Below are 23214 nucleotides of genomic sequence, written 5' to 3' on the forward strand. Positions count from 1 at the left end.
AAAAGGGAGTCACTTTAGAACAGAGATGAGGAGAAATTTCTTCAGCCAGAGAGTGGTGGGTCTGTGGAATTCATTGCCGCAGAGGGCGGTGGAGGCCGGGACGTTGAGTTTTAAGACAGAAGTTGATAAATTATTGATTTCTCGAGGAATTAAGGGCTATGGAGAGAGAGCGGGTAAATGGAGTTGAAATCAGCCATGATTGAATGGTGGAGTGGACTCGATGGGCCGAATGGCCTGTCTTCCGCACCTATGTCTTATGGTCTTATGGTCTTATGGTGATAGGTTTTATTTTCTTGTTTTAGAATTATGTTGAGATGGAATTCAAAGTTCGCCAGAAGGTTCAAACTGAAGTTGATGCTGTGGATATTGAAAGTGCAGTGGCGATCGGTCTGGAGAAACTATTCAGTTATGCACGTTGTGGGAATGTTGCAGGTATGTCAGATGTTCCTTCAAAGTAACAACAGATTCTAAAACAGCCACTCACTCTTTAACCTGTCACGTTTGAAACTTTCTGTACAGACTGACACACTGAGCAAAGAATTGTCAATCCCAGAGCGTTCCGCGGTCACATGTGACCAGTGGGTTGAGGCGCTATTTGGGCTACTTACACACATAGAAACAAACCGAGAAAATAGAAGCAGGAGGAGGCCATTCGGCCCCTCGAGCCTGCTCCGCCATTCATTCTGATCATGGCTGATCATCAAGTTCCCGCCTTCCCCCCATATCCCATGATCCCCTGAGCCCTACTTCTTTGATACCTTCAGGCTTTATGTTTCCAGAATCCGGGAAGGTTTCCCACCTGTGCTGGGAGTGAGATTCCAGCTGTGGTTGCTGAATTTCCCGAGTGTAATAAAGGCTCCTTGTCAGGCATGAACCCGCTCTTGGAGTCGACATGAACCCTTGTGGAAGCTGAGAAACTGCATCTCTCTCAGCTCAGTGGATGCTGCGGGAATGCTGGCTCCTGTCTGAGACTCAGTGACAGGAAATTCTACCTTGTTAAAGAGAAATCCTGTGTAACTAGCTGCGTCCAGTTATTTAATGGTTAATGGTGGTTGAGGGTGAATGTTTAATGGTTAATGGTGGTTGAGGGTGAATGTTTAATGGTTTATGGTGGTTGAGGGTGAATGTTTAATGGTTAATGGTGATTGAGGGTGAATATTTAATGGTTAATGGTGGTTGAGGGTGAATGTTTAATGGTTAATGGTGGTTGAGGGTGAATGTTTAATGGTTAATGGTGGTTGAGGGTGAATGTTTAATGGTTAATGGTGATTGAGGGTGAATATTTAATGGTTAATGGTGGTTGAGGGTGAATGTTTAATGGTTAATGGTGATTGAGGGTGAATGTTTAATGGTTAATGGTGGTTGAGGGTGAATGTTTAATGGTTAATGGTGGTTGAGGGTGAATGTTTATTGGTTAATGGTGGTTGAGGGTGAATGTTTCATGGTTAATGGTGGTTGAGGGTGAATGTTTAATGGTTAATGGTGGTTGAGGGTGACTGTTTAATGGTTAATGGTGGTTGAGGGTGAATGTTTAATGGTCTATGGTGGTTGAGGGTGAATGTTTAATGGTTAATGGTGGTTGAGGGTGAATGGTTAATGGTCAATGGTGGTTGAGGGTGAATGTTTAATGGTTAATGGTTGTTGAGGGTAAATGTTTAATGGTTAATGGTGGTTGAGGGTGAATGTTTAATGGTTAATGGTGATTGAGGGTGAATGTTTAATGGTTAATGGTGATTGAGGGTGAATATTTAATGGTTAATGGTGGTTGAGGGTGAATGTTTAATGGTTAATGGTGGTTGAGGGTGAATGTTTAATGTTTAATGGTGGTTGAGGGTGAATGTTTCATGGTTAATGGTGGTTGAGGGTGAATGTTTAATGGTTAATGGTGGTTGAGGGTGAATGTTTATTGGTTAATGGTGGTTGAGGGTGAATGTTTCATGGTTAATGGTGGTTGAGGGTGAATGTTTAATGGTTAATGGTGGTTGAGGGTGACTGTTTAATGGTTAATGGTGGTTGAGGGTGAATGTTTAATGGTTAATGGTGGTTGAGGGTGAATGTTTAATGGTTAATGATGGTTGAGGGTGAATGGTTAATGGTTAATGGATGTTGAGGGTGAATGTTTAATGGTTTATGATGGTTGAGGGTGAATGTTTAATGGTGATTAAGGGTGAATGTTTAATGGTTTATGGTGGTTGAGGGTGAATGTTTAATGGTTAATGGTGGTTGAGGGTGAATGTTTAATGGTTAATGGTGGTTGAGGGTGAATGTTTAATGGTTAATGGTGGTTGAGGGTGAATGTTTAATGGTTAATGGTGCTTGAGGGTGAATGTTTAATGGTTTATGGTGGTTGAGGGTGAACGTTTAATGGTTAATCGTGGTTGAGGGTGAATGTTTCATGGTTAATGATGGTTGAGGGTGAATGTTTAATGGTTAATGGTGGTTGAGGGTGAATGTTTAATGGTTAATGGATGTTGAGGGTGAATGTTTAATGGTTAATGGTGATTGAGGGTGAATTTTTAATTGTTAATGGTGGTTGAGGGTGAATGTTTAATGGTTAATGGTGATTGAGGGTGAATGTTTAATGGTTAATGGTGGTTGAGGGTGAATGTTTAATGGTTAATGGTGGTTGAGGGTGAATGTTTAATGGTTAATGGTGGTTGAGGGTGAATGTTTAATGGTTAATGGTGATTGAGGCTGAATGTTTATTGGTTTATGGTGGTTGAGGGTGAATGTTTAATGGTTAATGGTGGTTGAGGGTGAATGTTTATTGGTTAATGGTGGTTGAGGGTGAATGTTTAATGGTTAATGGTGGTTGAGGGTGAATGTTTAATGGTTAATGGTGGTTGAGGGTGAATGTTTAATGGTTAATGGTGGTTGAGGGTGAATGTTTAATGGTTAATGGTGGTTGAGGGTGAATGTTTATTGGTTAATGGTGGTTGAGGGTGAATGTTTAATGGTTAATGGTGGCTGAGGGTGAATGTTTAATGGTTAATGGTGGTTACGGGTGAATGTTTAATGGTTTATGGTGGTTACGGGTGAATGTTTAATGGTTAATGGTGGTTGAGGGTGAATGTTTAATGGTTAATGGTGGTTGAGGGTGAATGTTTAAAGGTTTATGGTGGTTGAGGGTGAATGTTTAATGGTTAATGGTGGTTGAGGGTGAATGTTTATTAGTTAATGGTGGTTGAGGGTGATGTTTAATGGTTAATGGTGGTTGAGGGTGAATGTTTAATGGTTAATGGTGGTTGAGGGTGATGTTTAATGGTTAATGGTGGTTGAGGGTGCTTGTTTAAAGGTTTATGGTGGTTGAGGGTGAATGTTTAATGGTTAATGGTGGTTGAGGGTGAATGTTTAATGGTTAATGGTGATTGAGGGTGAATGTTTAATGGTTAATGGTGATTGAGGGTGAATGTTTAATGGTTAATTGTGGTTGAGGGTGAATGTTTAATGGTTTATGGTGGTTGTGGGTGAATGTTTAATGGTTAATTGTGGTTGTGGGTGAATGTTTAATGGTTAATGGTGGTTGAGGGTGAATGTTTAATGGTTAATGATGGTTGAGGGTGAATGTTTAATGGTTTATGGTGGTTGAGGGTGAATGTTTAATGGTTAATTGTGGTTGTGGGTGAATGTTTAATGGTTAATGGTGGTTGAGGGTGAATGTTTAATGGTTAATGATGGTTGAGGGTGAATGTTTAATGGTTAATGATGGTTGAGGGTGAATGTTTAATGGTTAATGGTGATTGAGGGTGAATGTTTAATGGTTAATGGTGGTTGAGGGTGAATGTTTAATGGTTAATGGTGGTTGAGGGTGAATGTTTAATGGTTTATGGTGGTTGAGGGTGAATGTTTAATGGTTAATGGTGGTTGAGGGTGAATGTTTCATGGTTAATGGTGGTTGAGGGTGAATGTTTAATGGTTAATGGTGGTTGAGGGTGAATGTTTCATGGTTAATGGTGGTTGAGGGTGAATGTTTCATGGTTAATGGTGGTTGAGGGTGAATGTTTAATGGTTAATGGTGGTTGAGGGTGAATGTTTCATGGTTAATGGTGGTTGAGGGTGATGTTTAATGGTTAATGGTGGTTGAGGGTGAATGTTTAATGGTTAATGGTGATTGAGGGTGAATGTTTAATGGTTAATGGTGATTGAGGGTGAATGTTTAATGGTTAATTGTGGTTGAGGGTGAATGTTTAATGGTTTATGGTGGTTGTGGGTGAATGTTTAATGGTTAATTGTGGTTGTGGGTGAATGTTTAATGGTTAATGGTGGTTGAGGGTGAATGTTTAATGGTTAATGATGGTTGAGGGTGAATGTTTAATGGTTTATGGTGATTGAGGGTGAATGTTTAATGGTTAATGATGGTTGAGGGTGAATGTTTAATGGTTAATGGTGGTTGAGGGTGAATGTTTAATGGTTTATGGTGGTTGAGGGTGAATGTTTAATGGTTAATGGTGGTTGAGGGTGAATGTTTCATGGTTAATGGTGGTTGAGGGTGAATGTTTAATGGTTAATGGTGGTTGAGGGTGAATGTTTCATGGTTAATGGTGGTTGAGGGTGAATGTTTCATGGTTAATGGTGGTTGAGGGTGAATGTTTAATGGTTAATGGTGGTTGAGGGTGAATGTTTCATGGTTAATGGTGGTTGAGGGTGATGTTTAATGGTTAATGATGGTTGAGGGTGAATGTTTAATGGTTAATGGTGGTTGAGGGTGAATGTTTAATGGTTAATGGTGGTTGAGGGTGAATGTTTAATGGTTAATGGTGGTTGAGGGTGAATGTTTAATGATTAATGGTGGTTGAATTACAGTTCCATAGTTGACAGTAGGTCTCAAAACGATTTCTGCTTGTTAAACTCAAAGCTAAACATCCCTTTTAGGCAAGAGTCCTCATAGATTTCCTCAATACAAACACCAGTAAAGGTACCACAAATATCTCCAGCAGCTGCTGGGTCTGTGAGGGCGGCTGCAAGCTGCATTCTTCACAGGTCGGGTTTCTGCACGCGTGCTCTTCAAGATCACAAGATAGCACCACAGACACAGAACCAGAGAAATGATACAGCCCATAAATGGGGCCATTCGAACTGTCTTGTCCATGCTAACCCAAATACATCCAGGTGTCCTTTCTCGTCCCATTGTACTTCACACGGTCAAGCTTCACATCACCAAATCCAGAATTGCCTGTTCCCTAGTAGTAGTATAATGGAGTTTACAACTCCAGTATATGGAGTTTACAACACTTAAATCCAGGTGCTTTTTAAAAACGTATACGGTCTCTGCCTCCACCACCAATTCAGGCATGAATTCCACACACCCAACACTCTGTGCAAGACAGGATTTTCCTCATGTCCCTTCTAATCCTCCAGCCACTGAGCTTGAATCGATCATCCATGGGTTTTGAACTCACAGACAATGGAAAAAGGTTCCTTCTGTCTACTCTCTCTATCCCTCACAATTTGAGACACCTAAATCCTTCTCTGTTCAAAGGATAATAACCCCAACCTCTCCAATATCTCCTTGTAGCTACAATTCTCCAGCCCTGGCACCTTTCTAGTCTCTCCAGAGAAATCCACCCTTTCTGTGATGTGGTGACCAGAACTGCACACAATATTCCAGTTCTGCACTCACCACTGTCTTATCCGGTCCCAACATTAGATCCCTACTTGCATTTTCAAGTAAAGTTGCCATAGTCCCAGATGACCTTAGGCTGCTGTCCCCTTTGAGGGGGAGAGCTGGCTGGAGGTGGTTTAACCTGAGGGTCACCACACCTCAGGCGAGGGGCGAGGTTGAGAAGGCGAGCTTGATGAATTACCTCAGCCAGTGCAGGAATTGAACCCACGCTGCATGGCCTCGTTCTGCATCACGAACCAGCTGTCCAGCCGAGTGAGCTAAACAGACCCCACGGTGTTCTATACCTCTGCCAATGAAGGAGAGCTTTGCTTCTTTACAACCTAATCTACCGGGACTATTTTTAGGGACCTGTGAACTTGCACGCCAACATCTCTCAATTCAGCTACCCCTCTCAGTATATTCCCGTTTATTGTATATTTCCTTTTACTGTTTGACCCCTCCCAATGTATTACCTCACACTTATCGGCGTTCAATTCCATCTGCCACTTTCCTGCTCGCTCCACTCCATCCGAATCATTTTGGAGTTTTTAACCAAATTTGCATGTGACACACAAATAGATGTTGCAATGAGGAAATAAGAACGTTACAAATGGAGAGATAGATTAGGAGAGTGGGCCAAGATGTGGCAGATGGAGTTTAACATGGATAAGAGTGAGCTCGCCCATTTTGGTCGAAATAATGGGAAGGCAACTTATTAGCTAAATGGGAGAGACTTTGGGGTGCTCCGATGCAGAGGGACCTGGGTGTCTTCGTGCATGAGTAAGGAGTTGGAAACGGCATGTAAAAAAGGCATTATTACAATAATCATGGGGGACTTCAATATGCAGGTGGACTGGGAAAATCAGGTTGGTCGTGGATCCCAAGAAAAGGAATTTGTTGAATGTCTAAGAGATGGTTTTTTGGAGCAGCTTGTGACAGAGTCCACTAGGGAACAGGCAATTCTGGATTTGGTGATGTGTAATGAGGCAGACTTGATTAGGGAACTTAACGTGAAGGAACCCTTAGGAGCAGTGACCACAATATGATAGAATTTACCCTGCAGTTTGAGAGGGAGAAGCTGCAATCAGATGTAACGGGATTACAATTAAATAAGGGTAACTACACAAAGACATGAGGGAGGAGCTGGCCAGAGTTGATTGGAGAAGGAGCCTAGCAGGGAAGACAGTGGAACAGCAATGGCAGGAGATTTTGGTGGTTATTCAGGAGGCACAAGAGAAATTCATCCCAAGGAGGAGGAAACATGCTGAGGGGAGGACACGGCATCCATGGCTGACGAGGGAGCAGACAAAGTGGCGAGGATTAGTGGGAAACCAGAGGATTGGGAAGCCTTTAAAAGGGAGCAGAGGACAACTAAAAACGCAATAAGGGGGGAGAAGCTGAAATATGAGTGCAAGCTAGCTAGTATTATCAAAGAAGATAGCAAGAGTTTTTTCAATATATAAAAGATAAGAGCGAGGGAAGAATAGATATTGAAATGAAAAAATGAAATGAAAATCGTTTATTGTCACAAGTAGGCTTCAAATGAAGTTACTGTGAAAAGCCCCTAGTCGCCACATTCCGGCGCCTGTTCGGGGAGGCTGGTATTGGACCATGGAAAATGAGGCTGGAGAAGTAATAACAGAAACAAAGAAATGGCAGAGGAACTGAATAGTTACTTTGCATCAGTCTTCACGGTGGAAGACACCAGTGGGATGCCAGAGCTCCAGAACCAGGGGGCAGAGGTGATGCAGTGACCATTACTAAGGAGAAGGTTCTGGGGAAACTGAAAGGTCTGAAGGTGGATAAGTCACCTGGATCGGATGGACTACGCCCCAGGGTTCTAAAAGAGATAGCTAAGGAGATTGTGGAGGCAGGAAGGGTCCCAGAGGACTGGAAAGTGGCTAATGTAACACCGTGTTTAAGAAGGGAGGGAGACAGAAGACGGGAAATTTTAGGCCGGTTAGCCTGACTTCGGTCATTGGTAAGATTTTAGAGTCCATTATTAAAGATGAGTCGCGGAGTACTTGGAAGTGCACGGTAAAATAGGACTGAGTCAGCACGGCTTTGTCAAAGGGAGGTCATGTCTGTCAAATCTGTTAGAGTTCTTTGAGGAGGTAGTAAGACAGTTAGACAAAGGAGAACCTGTGGACGTGATTTATTTAGATTTCCAGAAGGCCTTTGACAAGGTGCCACACAGGAGACTATTAAATAAGTTAAGAGCCCGTGGTGTTAAGGGTAAGATTGTGAGCACTTTTGTGCCCGCATCTAAGGAATGATGTGCTGGCCTTGGAAAGGGTCCAAAGGAGATTCACAAGAATGATCCCTGGAATGAAGAGCTTGTTGAATGAGGAACGGTTGAGGACTCCTTGAAGGCAACATTTACTCTGTTACCCCCATCGATCCCCCTTGTCACTTCCTCAAAGAATTCAATCAAATTTGTAAGGCAAAACCTTCCCTTAACAAAGCCACGTTGACTATCTCTGACTAGTCCACGCCTTTCCAAGTGAGTTTAGCTGATCTTTCAGGATTGATTCTCACAATTTTCCCACCACCGAAATAAGACTAACCATCCTATAATTGTTTCACATTTCCTTTGTCACCTTTTTAAACAATGGAATCGTGTTTGAATTCCACCAGGCCCTGGAACCTTCCCCATTTCCAGTAAATATTGGACAATAACCCTCAGAACATCTGCTGTTTCCTCCCTGGCTTCTTTCAATATCCTAGGAAACAATCCATCGCACCCTGGCGACTTATCCACTTGCAAGGATTCCAAGTCCTCTAACACTTCCTCTCTCATTACGAATATTTTACGCACTATTTCACACAGCACCTCTTGGATTACTACAGCCACATCATCTCTTTCCTTTGTAAATATGGAGACAGAAATCATTTAACACTCTTCGCAAATCCTCTGCACCTTCACACAAGTTTCCTTCTTCATCTCTGATAGGTTCCATTTTTCCATAACTATCCTTTTGCTCTTTATATACTGGTAAAACATCTTTGGGTTTTCCTTAAACTTGCTTGCGAATATTTATTCCTGCCTTCTCTTTCATTTCCTTATTTCTTTTTTTCTTGATCCCTGTACTTTCTATATTCCTGTGTTGAGTTTTTTTGTGACGATCATAAGCTTTCATTTTCTGTTGAATCCTCCCCTGTATTTTTCTCGATAACCAGGGGTCGAGATTTGACAGATCCATTCTTATTTTTGGAGGCGACATGCCTGCTTTGAACCCGAAGCATCTCACTTATCAATGCTTTCCAGGCCTTGACTTCTCTCTAGATTAGGCCAGTTACGCCCTTTGATAGAATTTAATCAAGCTGGGAGCTTCTTTCATTTCAAAACACTTCTATCATAATCAAAAGTCCCTCCCTTTATTTGAGCGAATATATTACATTTAAAAACAGTAAGAAAATACTCTGTACGTCTCACTTACCAATCAGCTGTTTCCTTTGGGACCATGTCACTTTCTGAACTGTAAGATCACCTCCAAAAGTTGATGTTGGTGGTCCCAATGGCCCCCAATGCAAGTCCGCCGTCATTCGCCGTTCTGGGGAAAGGGGCACCCTCTCCCTCCTCACTGAACTCGTTGTCACTAAACTCCAACTTAAGCACTCTACCCCAGCCCAATATAGCACTCCAGTGCAAACAAGGGCTATACAGCTTTATTTACAGGGGCTGTTTAGCAAAGGGCTAAAGAGCTGGCTTTGAAAGCAGACCAAGGCAGGCCAGCAGCACGGTTCAATTCCCGTACCAGCCTCCCTGAACAGGCGCCGGAATGTGGCGGCTAGGGGCTTTTCACAGTAACTTCATTTGAAGCCTACTTGTAACAACAAGCAATTTTCATTTCATTTTCATTTGTTTTTCTCCTTTCATCTTTCATTCTATTGTTTTCATCTCTTTCCCAGAACTCCCATGTGGTTCTGTGTGAGGTTCTGCACTTTAGAAGGAGGAATGGAGGCACAGACTATTTTCTAAATGGGGAAATGCTCAGGAAATCAGAAGCACAAAGGGACTTGGGAGTCCTTGTTCACGATTCTCGAAAGGTTAACGTGCAGGTTCAGTCGGCAGTTAAGAAGGCAAATGCAATGTTAGCATTCATGTCGAGAGGGCTAGAATACAAGACCAGGGATGTACTTCCGAGGCTGTATAAGGCTCTGGTTAGACCCCATTTGGAGCATTGTGAGCAGTTTTGGGCCCCTTGTCGAAGGAAGGATGTGCTGGACCTGGAAAGGGTCCAGGGGAGTTCAGAAATAAAAGGCAGTAAGGGGGAAAGTGTAAGGCAGAGAAGCCATAGTCAAAAATCAAAAAGGGCGACAGTACAAGGTACAGTGACTGAGGGGAGCTCAGTGAATAGGCCCAGGAATACTAGAAGGAATAAAACGGGAAGTAAAAACATAAATGGAATGTGTCGTGGCAGGTTGTTACATGAAGATATGGATTCAACGACAAGGAAAATTAGGAGAAAAGTTAAAAGGAAAAATAACTTAGCAGAGGTTTCTGATCGAGGTGCTAAGATTCAAAACAGAAGTATAAAAGCCAACATAAGTGTACTTTACCTGAATGCTCGTAGTATTCGGAATAAGGTAAATGAGTTGATGGCGCAAATCATCGTGAATGACTATGATTTAATGGCCATTACTGAAACATGGTTAAAGGATGGTCACGACTGGGAGTTAAATATCCGAGGGTATCAAACCTTTCGGAAGGACAGAGTGGATGGTAAGGGAGGTGGTGTAGCTCTGTTATTTAAGGATGACATCCGGGCAATAGTAAGGGATGACATCGGTGCTATGGAGGATAAGGTTGAATCCATTTGGGTGGAAATCAGGAATAGTAAGGTGAAAAAGTCACTGATAGGAGTAGTCTATAGGCCACCAAATAGTAACATTATGGTGGGGCAGGCAATAAACAAAGAAATAACAGATGCATGTAGAAATGGTACAGCAGTTAACATGGGAATTTTAATCTCCATGCCAATTGGTTTAACCAGGTTGGTCAAGGCAGCCTTGAGGAAGAATTTATAGAATGTATCCGCGATAGTTTCCTAGAACAGTATGTAATGGAACCTACGAGGGAACAAGCGGTCCTAGATCTGGTCCTGTGTAATGAGACAGGATTGATTCATGATCTCACAGTTAGGGATCCTCTCGGAAGGAGCGATCACAATATGGTGGAATTTAAAATACAGATGGAGGGTGAGAAGGTAAAATCAAACACTAGTGTTTTGTGCTTAAACAAAGGAGATTACAATGGGATGAGAGAAGAACTAGCTAAGGTAGACTGGGAGCAAAGACTTTAGGGTGAAACAGTTGAGGAACAGTGGAGAACCTTCCAAGTGATTTATCACAGTGCTCAGCAAAGGTTTATACCAACAAAAAGGGAAGGACGGTAGAAAGAGGGAAAATCAGCTGTGAATATTGAATAATAATAATAATTGCTTATTGTCACAAGTCGGCTTCAGTGAAGTTACTGTGAAAAGCCCCTCGTCGCCACATTCCTTTTCTTCAGAATTTACCCCCACCAACAAACAGTAAACGGTAACGAATACAATGTCAATCCCCTTATTAACAACAACGATCCCATCCTCCCACCAACCTCCAAACAACGGCCCGCATGACAACATAAGCATCAAATAAAACTAAACCTCCCAAGGGGATAAAAAAGAAAAAAGAAAAAGTAATGGCCTATGGCCACCATTAACCATATATAATCTACCGCCCACAAACCCCCCACCCCCCTAATATTCAACGGCATCCAATCCCTGAAAGAGCCATGAATGACACCCATGTAGACCCCCCACTCCCCCTCCCAGACCCCTCCCCTCCACTTCCTCTTGTAAACTCCTCCCCCCAACCTCGCTTCCTACCCCCACAGTTACTACTCATGGCGGCTCACTCCCCTTTGGTATAGGCCTCCACGACCAATGAGCCCGATTCAGTTCGTACCGAGAGGGATCGTCCCTCTCCCCCAATAGCTCCGCCAACGTCGTGGCAAAATACTCCGTCGGCCTCGGGCCTTCCACCCCTTCGGGCAGACCCACAATCCTGTTTTGCAAGTTCCACAACCATCACTTTGGTCATTTCTTCTGCTGTGAGCGATGTGGCCTCCCCTGGTGCTCCAGCCTCCGCTTTCCTTACAGTTCCTGCGCTGACTTTTCCACTCACCGGCGGACTTCATTAACCTCCTTTATCACGGCCGATTTTTCCCCAAACTTGGCCATTTCTCCTCACTGTGCCATCCTACAACGTTATCAGCATCCGTTGCCCCCGGCACCCAGAAGACCATAAGACATAGGAGCAGAATTAGGCCACTCGGCCCATCGGGTCTGCTCCGTCATTCAATCATGGCTGATATTTTCTCATCCCCATTCTCCTGCCTTCTCCCCATAACCCCTGATCCCCTTATCCCCGAGCGCTCCAGAGTACGGCGGCCTCCGTCCCGCCATCGCCGGAAGTCCACATCTCCAACTTTAGCCAGTATTTTTCAATCGCTTGCGATGACATATTGCCTGTTGAGCCAGTCGATTGTTATGCCCATATTTGGGTAGAGACTCAGTGTTGGCCACTTTCCAGTAGGATGTAACTCGGTCTGGCTATAATATCTCAGTAGCCAGAAGATCTGAGGTCACATGGGTAAAACTTCAAAACAAAAAGGGAGCAATCACTTTACTGGGAGAGCACTTCAGAACCCAGCTGTCAGGGAAAGATCCAACAGCAGGTATGTAAAAATAAAAGTGGAATATGAGCAGGGGATTTCAACTTCCCCAATATTAATTGGCAGAATAAAAGTGTAAATGGCCCAGAGAGGACAGAATTCTTAAAGTAGTTTTTTTATTCATTTACGGGGTGTGGGTACATAGATACATAGAGACATAGAAGATAGGAGCATGAGGAGGCCTTTTGGCCCTTCGAGCCTGCTCCGCCATTCATCACCATCATGGCTGATCATCCAACTCAATAGCCTAATCCTGCTTTCTCCCCATAGCCTTCGGTCCCATTCTCCCCAAGGGCTATATCCAGCCGCCTCTTGAATATATTCAAAGTTTTAGCATCAACTACTTCCTGTGGTAATGAATTCCACAGGCTCACCACTCTCTGTGTGAAGAAATGTCTCCTCATCTCTGTCCCAAATGGTTTACCCTGAATCCTCAGACTGTGACCCCTGGTTCTGGACACACCCATCGCTGGGTGCTTTAGTTAAGCCAGCATTTATTTACCATCCCTAGTTGTCCTTCAGGAGGTGGTGGTGAGCTGCCTTCTTGAACCACTGCAGTCCCTGAGGTGTAGGTGCACCCACTGTGCTGTTAGGGAGGGAGTCCCGGGATGTTGCCCCAGCGACAGTGAAGGAACGGCGATATATTTCCCAGTCAGGGTGGTGAGTGACTGGGAGGGGAACCTCCAGGGGGTGGGGTTCCCAGGTATCTGCTGCTCTTGTCCTGCGAGATGGCAGTGATCGTGGGGTGGAAGGTGCTGTCTAAGGAACCTTGGTGAGGTACTGCAGTGCATCCTGTAGATGGTACACACGGCTGTCACTGTGTGTCGGTGGTGGAGGGTTTGAATGTTTGTGGAAGGGGAGCAATCAAGCGGGGCTGCTTTGTCCTGGATGGTGTCGAGCTTCTTGAGTGTTGTTGGAGCTGCGCTCATCCAGGCAAGTGGAGAGTATCCCATCGCACTCCTGATTTGAGTCCAAAAGTCGAAAGCCCGCTGGTGTAAAATTCCGTTGCAAGTGTCCCAATGGCGGGTTAATGGTGATGAAGGCTGGCGTGAACAGGCGGGCTCTCGGTTCACCCGAGATTTGAGGTGAATGCAACACTGCCACAGTGCTGCGCCGCTCCTGATGTATCGTTCGCCACACGTCCTGCCCTCCGTCTCCATGCCCAGCTAGGCTTCATGGGCAGCCCCGTGCTGCTGGACCCATGGACACGCCTGTGCCACCGTTTCCCGTTCAGTATTGTGCCAGGGCTGCGAGTACAGGAGTCTCCTTCTCCCCCTCCAGCAGCGACACACACCAGTGTCTATCTGGACAGCTCTGTGCTGTCTGTCCCTTCCAGCAGTGACACACACCAGTGCCTATCTGGACAGCTCTGTGCTGTCTGTCCCTTCCAGCAGTGACACACACCAGTGTCTATCTGGACAGCTCTGTGCTGTCTCCCACTTCCAGCAGTGACACACACCAGTGTCTATCTGGACAGCTCTGTGCTGTCTGTCCCTTCCAGCAGTGACACACACCAGTGTCTATCTGGACAGCTCTGTGCTGTCTGTCCCTTCCAGCAGTGACACACACCAGTGTCTATCTGGACAGCTCTGTGCTGTCTGTCCCTTCCAGCAGTGACACACACCAGTGTCTATCTGGACAGCTCTGTGCTGTCTCCCCCTTCCAGCAGTGACACACACCAGTGTCTATCTGGACAGCTCTGTGCTGTCCGTCCCTTCCAGCAGTGACACACACCAGTGTCTATCTGGACAGATCTGTGCTGTCTGTCCCTTCCAGCAGTGACACACACCTGTGTCTATCTGGACAGCTCTGTGCTGTCTGTCACTTCCAGCAGTGACACACACCAGTGTCTATCTGGACAGCTCTGTGCTGTCTGTCCCTTCCAGCAGTGACACACACCAGTGTCTATCTGGACAGCTCTGTGCTGTCTGTCCCTTCCAGCAGTGACACACACCAGTGTCTCTCTGGACCGCTCTGTGCTGTCTGTCCCTTCCAGCAGCGACACACACCAGTGTCTCTCTGGACCGCTCTGTGCTGCCTGTCCCTTCCAGCAGTGACACACACCAGTGTCTATCTGGACAGCTCTGTGCTGTCTGTCCCTTCCAGCAGTGACACACACCAGTCTCTATCTGGACAGCTCTGTGCTGTCTGTCCCTTCCAGCAGTGACACACACCAGTGTCTATCTGGACAGCTCTGTGCTGTCTCCCCCTTCCAGCAGTGACACACACCAGTCTCTATCTGGACAGCTCTGTGCTGTCTGTCCCTTCCAGCAGTGACACACACCAGTGTCTATCTGGACAGCTCTGTGCTGTCTCCCCCTTCCAGCAGTGACACACACCAGTGTCTATCTGAACAGCTCTGTGCTGTCTCCCCCTTCCAGCAGTGACACACACCAGTGTCTATCTGGACAGCTCTGTGCTGTCTGTCCCTTCCAGCAGCGACACACACCAGTGTCTATCTGGACAGCTCTTGTGCTGTCTGTCCCTTCCAGCAGCGACACACACCAGTGTCTATCTGAACAGCTCTGTGCTGTCTCCCCCTTCCAGCAGTGACACACACCAGTGTCTATCTAGACAGCTCTGTGCTGTCTCCCCCTTCCAGCAGTGACACACACCAGTGTCTATCTGGACAGCTCTGTGCTGTCTCCCCCTTCCAGCAGTGACACACACCAGTGTCTATCTGGGAAGCTCTGTGCTGTCTGTCCCTTCCAGCAGTGACACACACCAGTGTCTATCTGGACAGCTCTGTGCTGTCTGTCCCTTCCAGCAGTGACACACACCAGTGTCTATCTGGACAGCTCTGTGCTGTCTGTCCCTTCCAGCAGTGACACACACCAGTGTCTATCTGGACAGCTCTGTGCTGTCTGTCCCTTCCAGCAGTGACACACACCAGTGTCTATCTGGACAGCTCTGTGCTGACTGTCCCTTCCAGCAGTGACACACACCAGTGTCTATCTGGACAGCTCTGTGCTGTCTGTCCCTTCCAGCAGTGACACACACCAGTGTCTATCTGGACAGCTCTGTGCTGTCTGTCCCTTCCAGCAGTGACACACACCAGTGTCTATCTGGACAGCTCTGTGCTGTCTGTCCCTTCCAGCAGTGACACACACCAGTGTCTATCTGGACAGCTCTGTGCTGTCTGTCCCTTCCAGCAGTGACACACACCAGTGTCTATCTGGAAAGCTCTGTGCTGTCTGTCCCTTCCAGCAGTGACACACACCAGTGTCTATCTGGACAGCTCTGTGCTGTCTGTCCCTTCCAGCAGTGACACACACCAGTGTCTATCTGGACAGCTCTGTGCTGTCTCCCCCTTCCAGCAGTGACACACACCAGTGTCTATCTGGACAGCTCTGTGCTGTCTGTCCCTTCCAGCAGTGACACACACCAGTGTCTATCTGGACAGCTCTGTGCTGTCTGTCCCTTCCAGCAGTGACACACACCAGTGTCTATCTGGACAGCTCTGTGCTGTCTCCCCCTTCCAGCAGTGACACACACCAGTCTCTATCTGGACAGCTCTGTGCTGTCTCCCCCTTCCAGCAGCGACACACACCAGTGTCTATCTGGACAGCTCTGTGCTGTCTGTCCCTTCCAGGAGTGACACACACCAGTGTCTATCTGGACAGCTCTGTGCTGTCTGTCCCTTCCAGCAGTGACACACACCAGTGTCTATCTGGACAGCTCTGTGCTGTCTCCCCGTTCCAGCAGTGACACACACCAGTGTCTATCTGGACAGCTCTGTGCTGTCCCCCCCTTCCAGCAGTGACACACACCAGTGTCTATCTGGACAGCTCTGTGCTGTCTGTCCCTTCCAGCAGTGACACACACCAGTGTCTATCAGGACAGCTCTGTGCTGTCTGTCCCTTCCAGGAGTGACACACACCAGTGTCTATCAGGACAGCTCTGTGCTGTCTGTCCCTTCCAGCAGTGACACACACCAGTGTCTATCTGGACAGCTCTGTGCTGTCTGTCCCTTCAAGCAGTGACACACACCAGTGTCTATCTGGACAGCTCTGTGCTGTCTGTCCCTTCCAGCAGCAACACACACCAGTGTCTATCAGGACAGCTCTGTGCTGTTCCCCCCTTCCAGCAGTGACACACTCCAGTGTCTATCTGGACAGCTCTGTGCTGTCTCCCCCTTCCAGCAGTGACACACACCAGTGTCTATCTGGACAGCTCTGTGCTGTCTGTCCCTTCCAGCAGTGACACACACCAGTGTCTATCTGGACAGCTCTGTGTTGTCTGTCCCTTCCAGCAGTGACACACACCAGTGTCTATCTGGACAGCTCTGTGCTGTCTGTCCCTTCCAGCAGTGACACACACCAGTGTCTATCTGGACAGCTCTGTGCTGCCTGTCCCTTCCAGCAGTGACACACACCAGTGTCTATTTGGACAGCTCTGTGCTGTCTCCCCCTTCCAGCAGTGACATACACCAGTGTCTATCTGAACAGCTCTGTGCTGTCTGTCCCTTCCAGCAGTGACACACACCAGTGTCTATCTGGACAGCTCTGTGCTGTTTGTCCCTTCCAGCAGTGACACACACCAGTGTCTATCTGGACAGCTCTGTGCTGTCTGTCCCTTCCAGCAGTGACACACACCAGTGTCTATCTGGACAGCTCTGTGCTGTCTCCCACTTCCAGCAGTGACACACACCAGTGTCTATCTGAACAGCTCTGTGCTGTCTGTCCCTTCCAGCAGTGACACACACCAGTGTCTATCTGGACAGCTCTGTGCTGTCTGTCCTTTCCAGCAGTGACATAGAACATAGAACATAGAACATAGAACAATACAGCGCAGTACAGGCCCTTCGGCCCACGATGTTGCACCGAAACAAAAGCCATCTAACCTACACTATGCCATTATCATCCATATGTTTATCCAATAAACTTTTAAATGCCCTCAATGTTGGCAAGTTCACTACTGTAGCAGGTAGGGCATTCCACGGCCTCACCACTCTTTGCGTAAAGAACCTACCTCTGACCTCTGTCCTATATCTATTACCCCTCAGTTTAAAGCTATGTCCCCTCGTGCCAGCCATTTCCATCCGCGGGAGAAGGCTCTCACTGTCCACCCTATCTAACCCCCTGATCAATTTGTATGCCTCTATTAAGTCTCCTCTTAACCTTCTTCTCTCTAACGAAAACAACCTCAAGTCCATCAGCCTTTCCTCATAAGATTTTCCCTCAATACCAGGCAACATACTGGTAAATCTCCTCTGCACCCGTTCCAAAGCCTCCACGTCCTTCCTATAATGCGGTGACAAGAACTGTACGCAATACTCCAAATGCGGCCGTACCAGAGTTCTGTACAGCTGCAACATGACCTCCTGACTCCGGAACTCAATCCCTCTACCAATAAAGGCCAACACTCCATAGGCCTTCTTCCCCACCCTATCAACCTGGGTGGCAACTTTCAGGGATCTATGTACATGGACACCTAGATCCCTCTGCTCATCCACACTTTCAATAACTTTTCCATTCGCCAAATATTCCACATTCCTGTTATTCCTTCCAAAGTGAATCACCTCACACTTCTCTCCATTAAACTCCATTTGCCACCTCTCAGCCCAGCTCTGCAGCTTATCTATATCCCTCTGTAACCTGCTACATCCTTCCACACTATCGACAACACCACCGACTTTAGTATCGTCTGCAAATTTACTCACCCACCCTTCTGCGCCTTCCTCTAGGTCATTGATAAAAATGACAGGTCACACACCAGTGTCTATCTGGACAGCTCTGTGCTGTCTCCCCCTCCAGCAGTGACACACACCAGTGTCTATCTGGACAGCTCTGTGCTGTCTGTCCCTTCCAGCAGTGACACACACCAGTGTCTATCTGGACAGCTCTGTGCTGTCTGTCCCTTCCAGCAGTGACACACACCGGTGTCTATCTGGACAGCTCTGTGCTGTCTCCCCCTTCCAGCAGTGACACACACCAGTGTCTATCTGGACAGCTCTGAGCTGTCACCCCCTTCCAGCAGTGACACACACCAGTGTCTATCTGGACAGCTCTGTGCTGTCTGTCCCTTCCAGCAGTGACACACACCAGTGTCTATCTGGACAGCTCTGTGCTGTCTGTCCCTTCCAGCAGTGACACACACCAGTGTCTATCTGGACAGATCTGTGCTGTCTGTCCCTTCCAGCAGTGACACACACCAGTGTCTATCTGGACAGCTCTGTGCTGTCTCCCCCTTCCAGCAGTGACACACACCAGTGTCTATCTGGACAGCTCTGTGTTGTCTCCCCCTTCCAGCAGTGACACACACCAGTGTCTATCTGGACAGCTCTGTGCTGTCTCCCCCTTCCAGCAGTGACACACACCAGTGTCTATCTGGACAGCTCTGTGCTGTCTGTCCCTTCCAGCAGTGACATACACCAGTGTCTATCTGGACAGCTCTGTGCTGTCTCCCCCTTCCAGCAGTGACACACACCAGTGTCTATCTGGACAGCTCTGTGCTGTCTGTCCCTTCCAGCAGTGACATACACCAGTGTCTATCTGGACAGCTCTGTGCTGTCTGTCCCTTCCAGCAGTGACACACACCAGTGTCTATCTGGACAGCTCTGTGCTGTCTCCCCCTTCCAGCAGTGACACACACCAGTGTCTATCTGGACAGCTCTGTGCTGTCTGTCCCTTCCAGCAGTGACATACACCAGTGTCTATCTGGACAGCTCTGTGCTGTCTCCCCCTTCCAGCAGTGACACACACCAGTGTCTATCTGGACAGCTCTGTGCTGTCTGTCCCTTCCAGCAGTGACATACACCAGTGTCTATCTGGACAGCTCTGTGCTGTCTGTCCCTTCCAGCAGTGACACACACCAGTGTCTATCTGGACAGCTCTGTGCTGTCTGTCCCTTCCAGCAGTGACACACACCAGTGTCTATCTGGACAGCTCTGTGCTGTCTGTCCCTTCCAGCAGTGACACACACCAGTGTCTATCTGGACAGCTCTGTGCTGTCTGTCCCTTCCAGCAGTGACACACACCAGTGTCTATCTGGACAGCTCTGTGCTGTCTGTCCCTTCCAGCAGTGACACACACCAGTGTCTATCTGGACAGCTCTGTGCTGTCTGTCCCTTCCAGCAGTGACACACACCAGTGTCTATCCGGGCAGCTCTGTGCTGTCTGTCCCTTCCAGCAGTGACACACACCAGTGTCTATCTGGACAGCTATGTGCTGTCTGTCCCTTCCAGCAGTGACACACACCAGTGTCTATCTGGACAGCTATGTGCTGTCTGTCCCTTCCAGCAGTGACACACCAGTGTCTATCTGGACAGCTCTGTGCTGTCTGTCCCTTCCAGCAGTGACACACACCAGTGTCTATCTGGACAGCTCTGTGCTGTCTGTCCCTTCCAACAGTGACACACACCAGTGTCTATCTGGACAGCTCTGTGCTGTCCCCCCCTTCCAGCAGTGACACACACCAGTGTCGATCTGGACAGCTCTGTGCTGTCTGTCCCTTCCAGCAGTGACACACACCAGTGTCTATCTGGACAGCTCTGTGCTGTCTGTCCCTTCCAGCAGTGACACACACCAGTGTCTATCTGGACAGCTCTGTGCTGTCTGTCCCTTCCAGCAGTGACACACACCAGTGTCTATCTGGACAGCTCTGTGCTGTCCCCCCCTTCCAGCAGTGACACACACCAGTGTCGATCTGGACAGCTCTGTGCTGTCTGTCCCTTCCAGCAGTGACACACACCAGTGTCTATCTGGACAGCTCTGTGCTGTCTCCCCCTTCCAGCAGTGACACACACCAGTGTCGATCTGGACAGCTCTGTGCTGTCTGTCCCTTCCAGCACTGACACACACCAGTGTCTATATGGACAGCTCTGTGCTGTCTGTCCCTTCCAGCAGTGACACACACCATTGTCTATCTGGACAGCTCTGTGCTGTCTGTCCCTTCCAGCAGTGACACACACCAGTGTCTATCTGGACAGCTCTGTGCTGTCTGTCCCTTCCAGCAGTGACACACACCAGTGTCTATCTGGACAGCTCTGTGCTGTCTGTCCCTTCCAGCAGTGACACACACCAGTGTCTATCTGGACAGCTCTGTGCTGTCTGTCCCTTCCAGCAGTGACACACACCAGTGTCTATCTGGACAGCTCTGTGCTGTCTCCCCCTTCCAGCAGCGACACACACCAGTGTCTATCTGGACAGCTCTGTGCTGTCTCCCCCTTCCAGCAGTGACACACACCAGTGTCTATCTGGACAGCTCTGTGCTGTCTGTCCCTTCCAGCAGTGACTCACACCAGTGTCTATCTGGACAGCTCTGTGCTGTCTCCCCCTTCCAGCAGCGACACACACCAGTGTCTATCTGGACAGCTCTGTGCTGTCTCCCCCTTCCAGCAGTGACACACACCAGTGTCTATCTGGACAGCTCTGTGCTGTCTCCCCCTCCAGCAGTGACACACACCAGTGTCTATCTGGACAGCTCTGTGCTGTCTCCCCCTTCCAGCAGCGACACACACCAGTGTCTATCTGGACAGCTCTGTGCTGTCTCCCCCTTCCAGCAGTGACACACACCAGTGTCTATCTGGACAGCTCTGTGCTGTCTCCCCCTCCAGCAGTGACACACACCAGTGTCTATCTGGACAGCTCTGTGCTGTCTGTCCCTTCCAGCAGTGACACACACCAGTGTCTATCTGGACAGCTCTGTGCTGTCTGTCCCTTCCAGCAGTGACACACACCAGTGTCTATCTGGACAGCTCTGTGCTGTCTGTCCCTTCCAGCAGTGACACACACCAGTGTCTATCTGGACAGCTCTGTGCTGTCTGTCCCTTCCAGCAGTGACACACACCAGTGACTATCTGGACAGCTCTGTGCTGTCTATCCCTTCCAGCAGTGACACACACCAGTGACTATCTGGACAGCTCTGTGCTGTCTGTCCCTTCCAGCAGCGACACACACCAGTGTCTATCTGGACAGCTCTGTGCTGTCTATCCCTTCCAGCAGTGACACACACCAGTGACTATCTGGACAGCTCTGTGCTGTCTGTCGCTTCCAGCAGCGACACACACCAGTGTCTATCTGGACAGCTCTGTGCTGTCTATCCCTTCCAGCAGTGACACACACCAGTGACTATCTGGACAGCTCTGTGCTGTCTGTCCCTTCCAGCAGCGACACACACCAGTGTCTATCTGGACAGCTCTGTGCTGTCTCCCCCTTCCAGCAGCGACACACACCAGTGTCTATCTGGACAGCTCTGTGCTGTCTGTCCCTTCCAGCAGTGACACACACCAGTGTCTATCTGGACAGCTCTGTGCTGTCTCCCCCTCCAGCAGTGACACACACCAGTGTCTATCTGGACAGCTCTGTGCTGTCTGTCCCTTCCAGCAGTGACACACACCAGTGTCTATCTGGACAGCTCTGTGCTGTCTATCCCTTCCAGCAGTGACACACACCAGTGTCTATCTGGACAGCTCTGTGCTGTCTCCCCCTTCCAGCAGTGACACACACCAGTGTCTATCTGGACAGCTCTGTGCTGTCTCCCCCTTCCAGCAGTGACACACACCAGTGTCTATCTGGACAGCTCTGTGCTGTCTGTCCCTTCCAGCAGTGACACACACCAGTGTCTATCTGGACAGCTCTGTGCTGTTTGTCCCTTCCAGCAGTGACACACACCAGTGTCTATCTGGACAGCTCTGTGCTGTCTGTCCCTTCCAGCAGTGACACACACCAGCGTCTATCTGGACAGCTCTGTGCTGTCTCCGCCTTCCAGCAGCGACACACACCAGTGTCTATCTGGACAGCTCTGTGCTGTCTGTCCCTTCCAGCAGTGACACACACCAGTGTATATCTGGACAGCTCTGTGCTGTGTCCCCCTTCCAGCAGTGACACACACCAGTGTCTATCTGGACAGCTCTGTGCTGTCTGTCCCTTCCAGCAGTGACACACACCAGTGTCTATCTGGACAGCTCTGTGCTGTCTGTCCCTTCCAGCAGTGACACACACCAGTGTCTATCTGGACAGGTCTGTGCTGTCTCCCCCTTCCAGCAGTGACACACACCAGTGTCTATCTGGACAGCTCTGTGCTGTCTCCCCCTTCCAGCAGTGACACACACCAGTGTCTATCTGGACAGCTCTGTGCTGTCTGTCCCTTCCAGCAGTGACACACACCAGTGTCTATCTGGGCAGCTCTGTGCTGTCTGTCCCTTCCAGCAGTGACACACACCACTGTCTATCTGGACAGCTCTGTGCTGTCTGTCCCTTCCAGCAGTGACACACACCACTGTCTATCTGGACAGCTCTGTGCTGTCTGTCCCTTCCAGCAGTGACACACACCAGTGTCTATCTGGACAGATCTGTGCTGTCTGTCCCTTCCAGCAGTGACACACACCAGTGTCTATCTGGACAGCTCTGTGCTGTCTGTCCCTTCCAGCAGTGACACACACCAGTGTCTATCTGGACAGCTCTGTGCTTCCTGTCCCTTCCAGCAGTGACACACACCAGTGTCTATCTGGGCAGCTCTGTGTTGTCTGTCCCTTCCAGCAGTGACACACACCAGTGTCTATCTGGACAGCTCTGTGCTGTCTCCCTCTTCCAGCAGTGACACACACCAGTGTCTATCTGGACAGCTCTGTGCTGTCTGTCCCTTCCAGCAGTGACACACACCAGTGTCTATCTGGACAGCTCTGTGCTGTCTGTCCCTTCCAGCAGTGACACACACCAGTGTCTATCTGGACAGCTCTGTGCTGTCTCCCCCTTCCAGCAGTGACACACACCAGTGTCTATCTGGACAGCTCTGTGCTGTCTCCCCCTTCCAGCAGTGACACACACCAGTGTCTATCTGGACAGCTCTGTGCTGTCTGTCCCTTCCAGCAGTGACATACACCAGTGTCTATCTGGACAGCTCTGTGCTGTCTGTCCCTTCCAGCAGTGACACACACCAGTGTCTATCT

General features: G+C 48.2%; 1 protein-coding gene across 1 annotated transcript in view; it reads left to right on the forward strand.

Moving 5' to 3' along the window:
* LOC140411762 (uncharacterized) overlaps positions 1–23214 on the forward strand; it is a 62209-nt gene that overhangs the window by 27964 nt on the left and 11031 nt on the right. Inside the window, exon 2 of the mRNA XM_072500744.1 lies at positions 303–432. Within this exon, the coding sequence (XP_072356845.1) occupies positions 303–432 (130 nt within the window). The remainder of the gene's footprint in view (positions 1–302; positions 433–23214) is intronic.

Source organism: Scyliorhinus torazame, chromosome 4, assembly GCF_047496885.1.
Source record: "Scyliorhinus torazame isolate Kashiwa2021f chromosome 4, sScyTor2.1, whole genome shotgun sequence".
Classification (NCBI taxonomy): domain Eukaryota; kingdom Metazoa; phylum Chordata; class Chondrichthyes; order Carcharhiniformes; family Scyliorhinidae; genus Scyliorhinus; species Scyliorhinus torazame.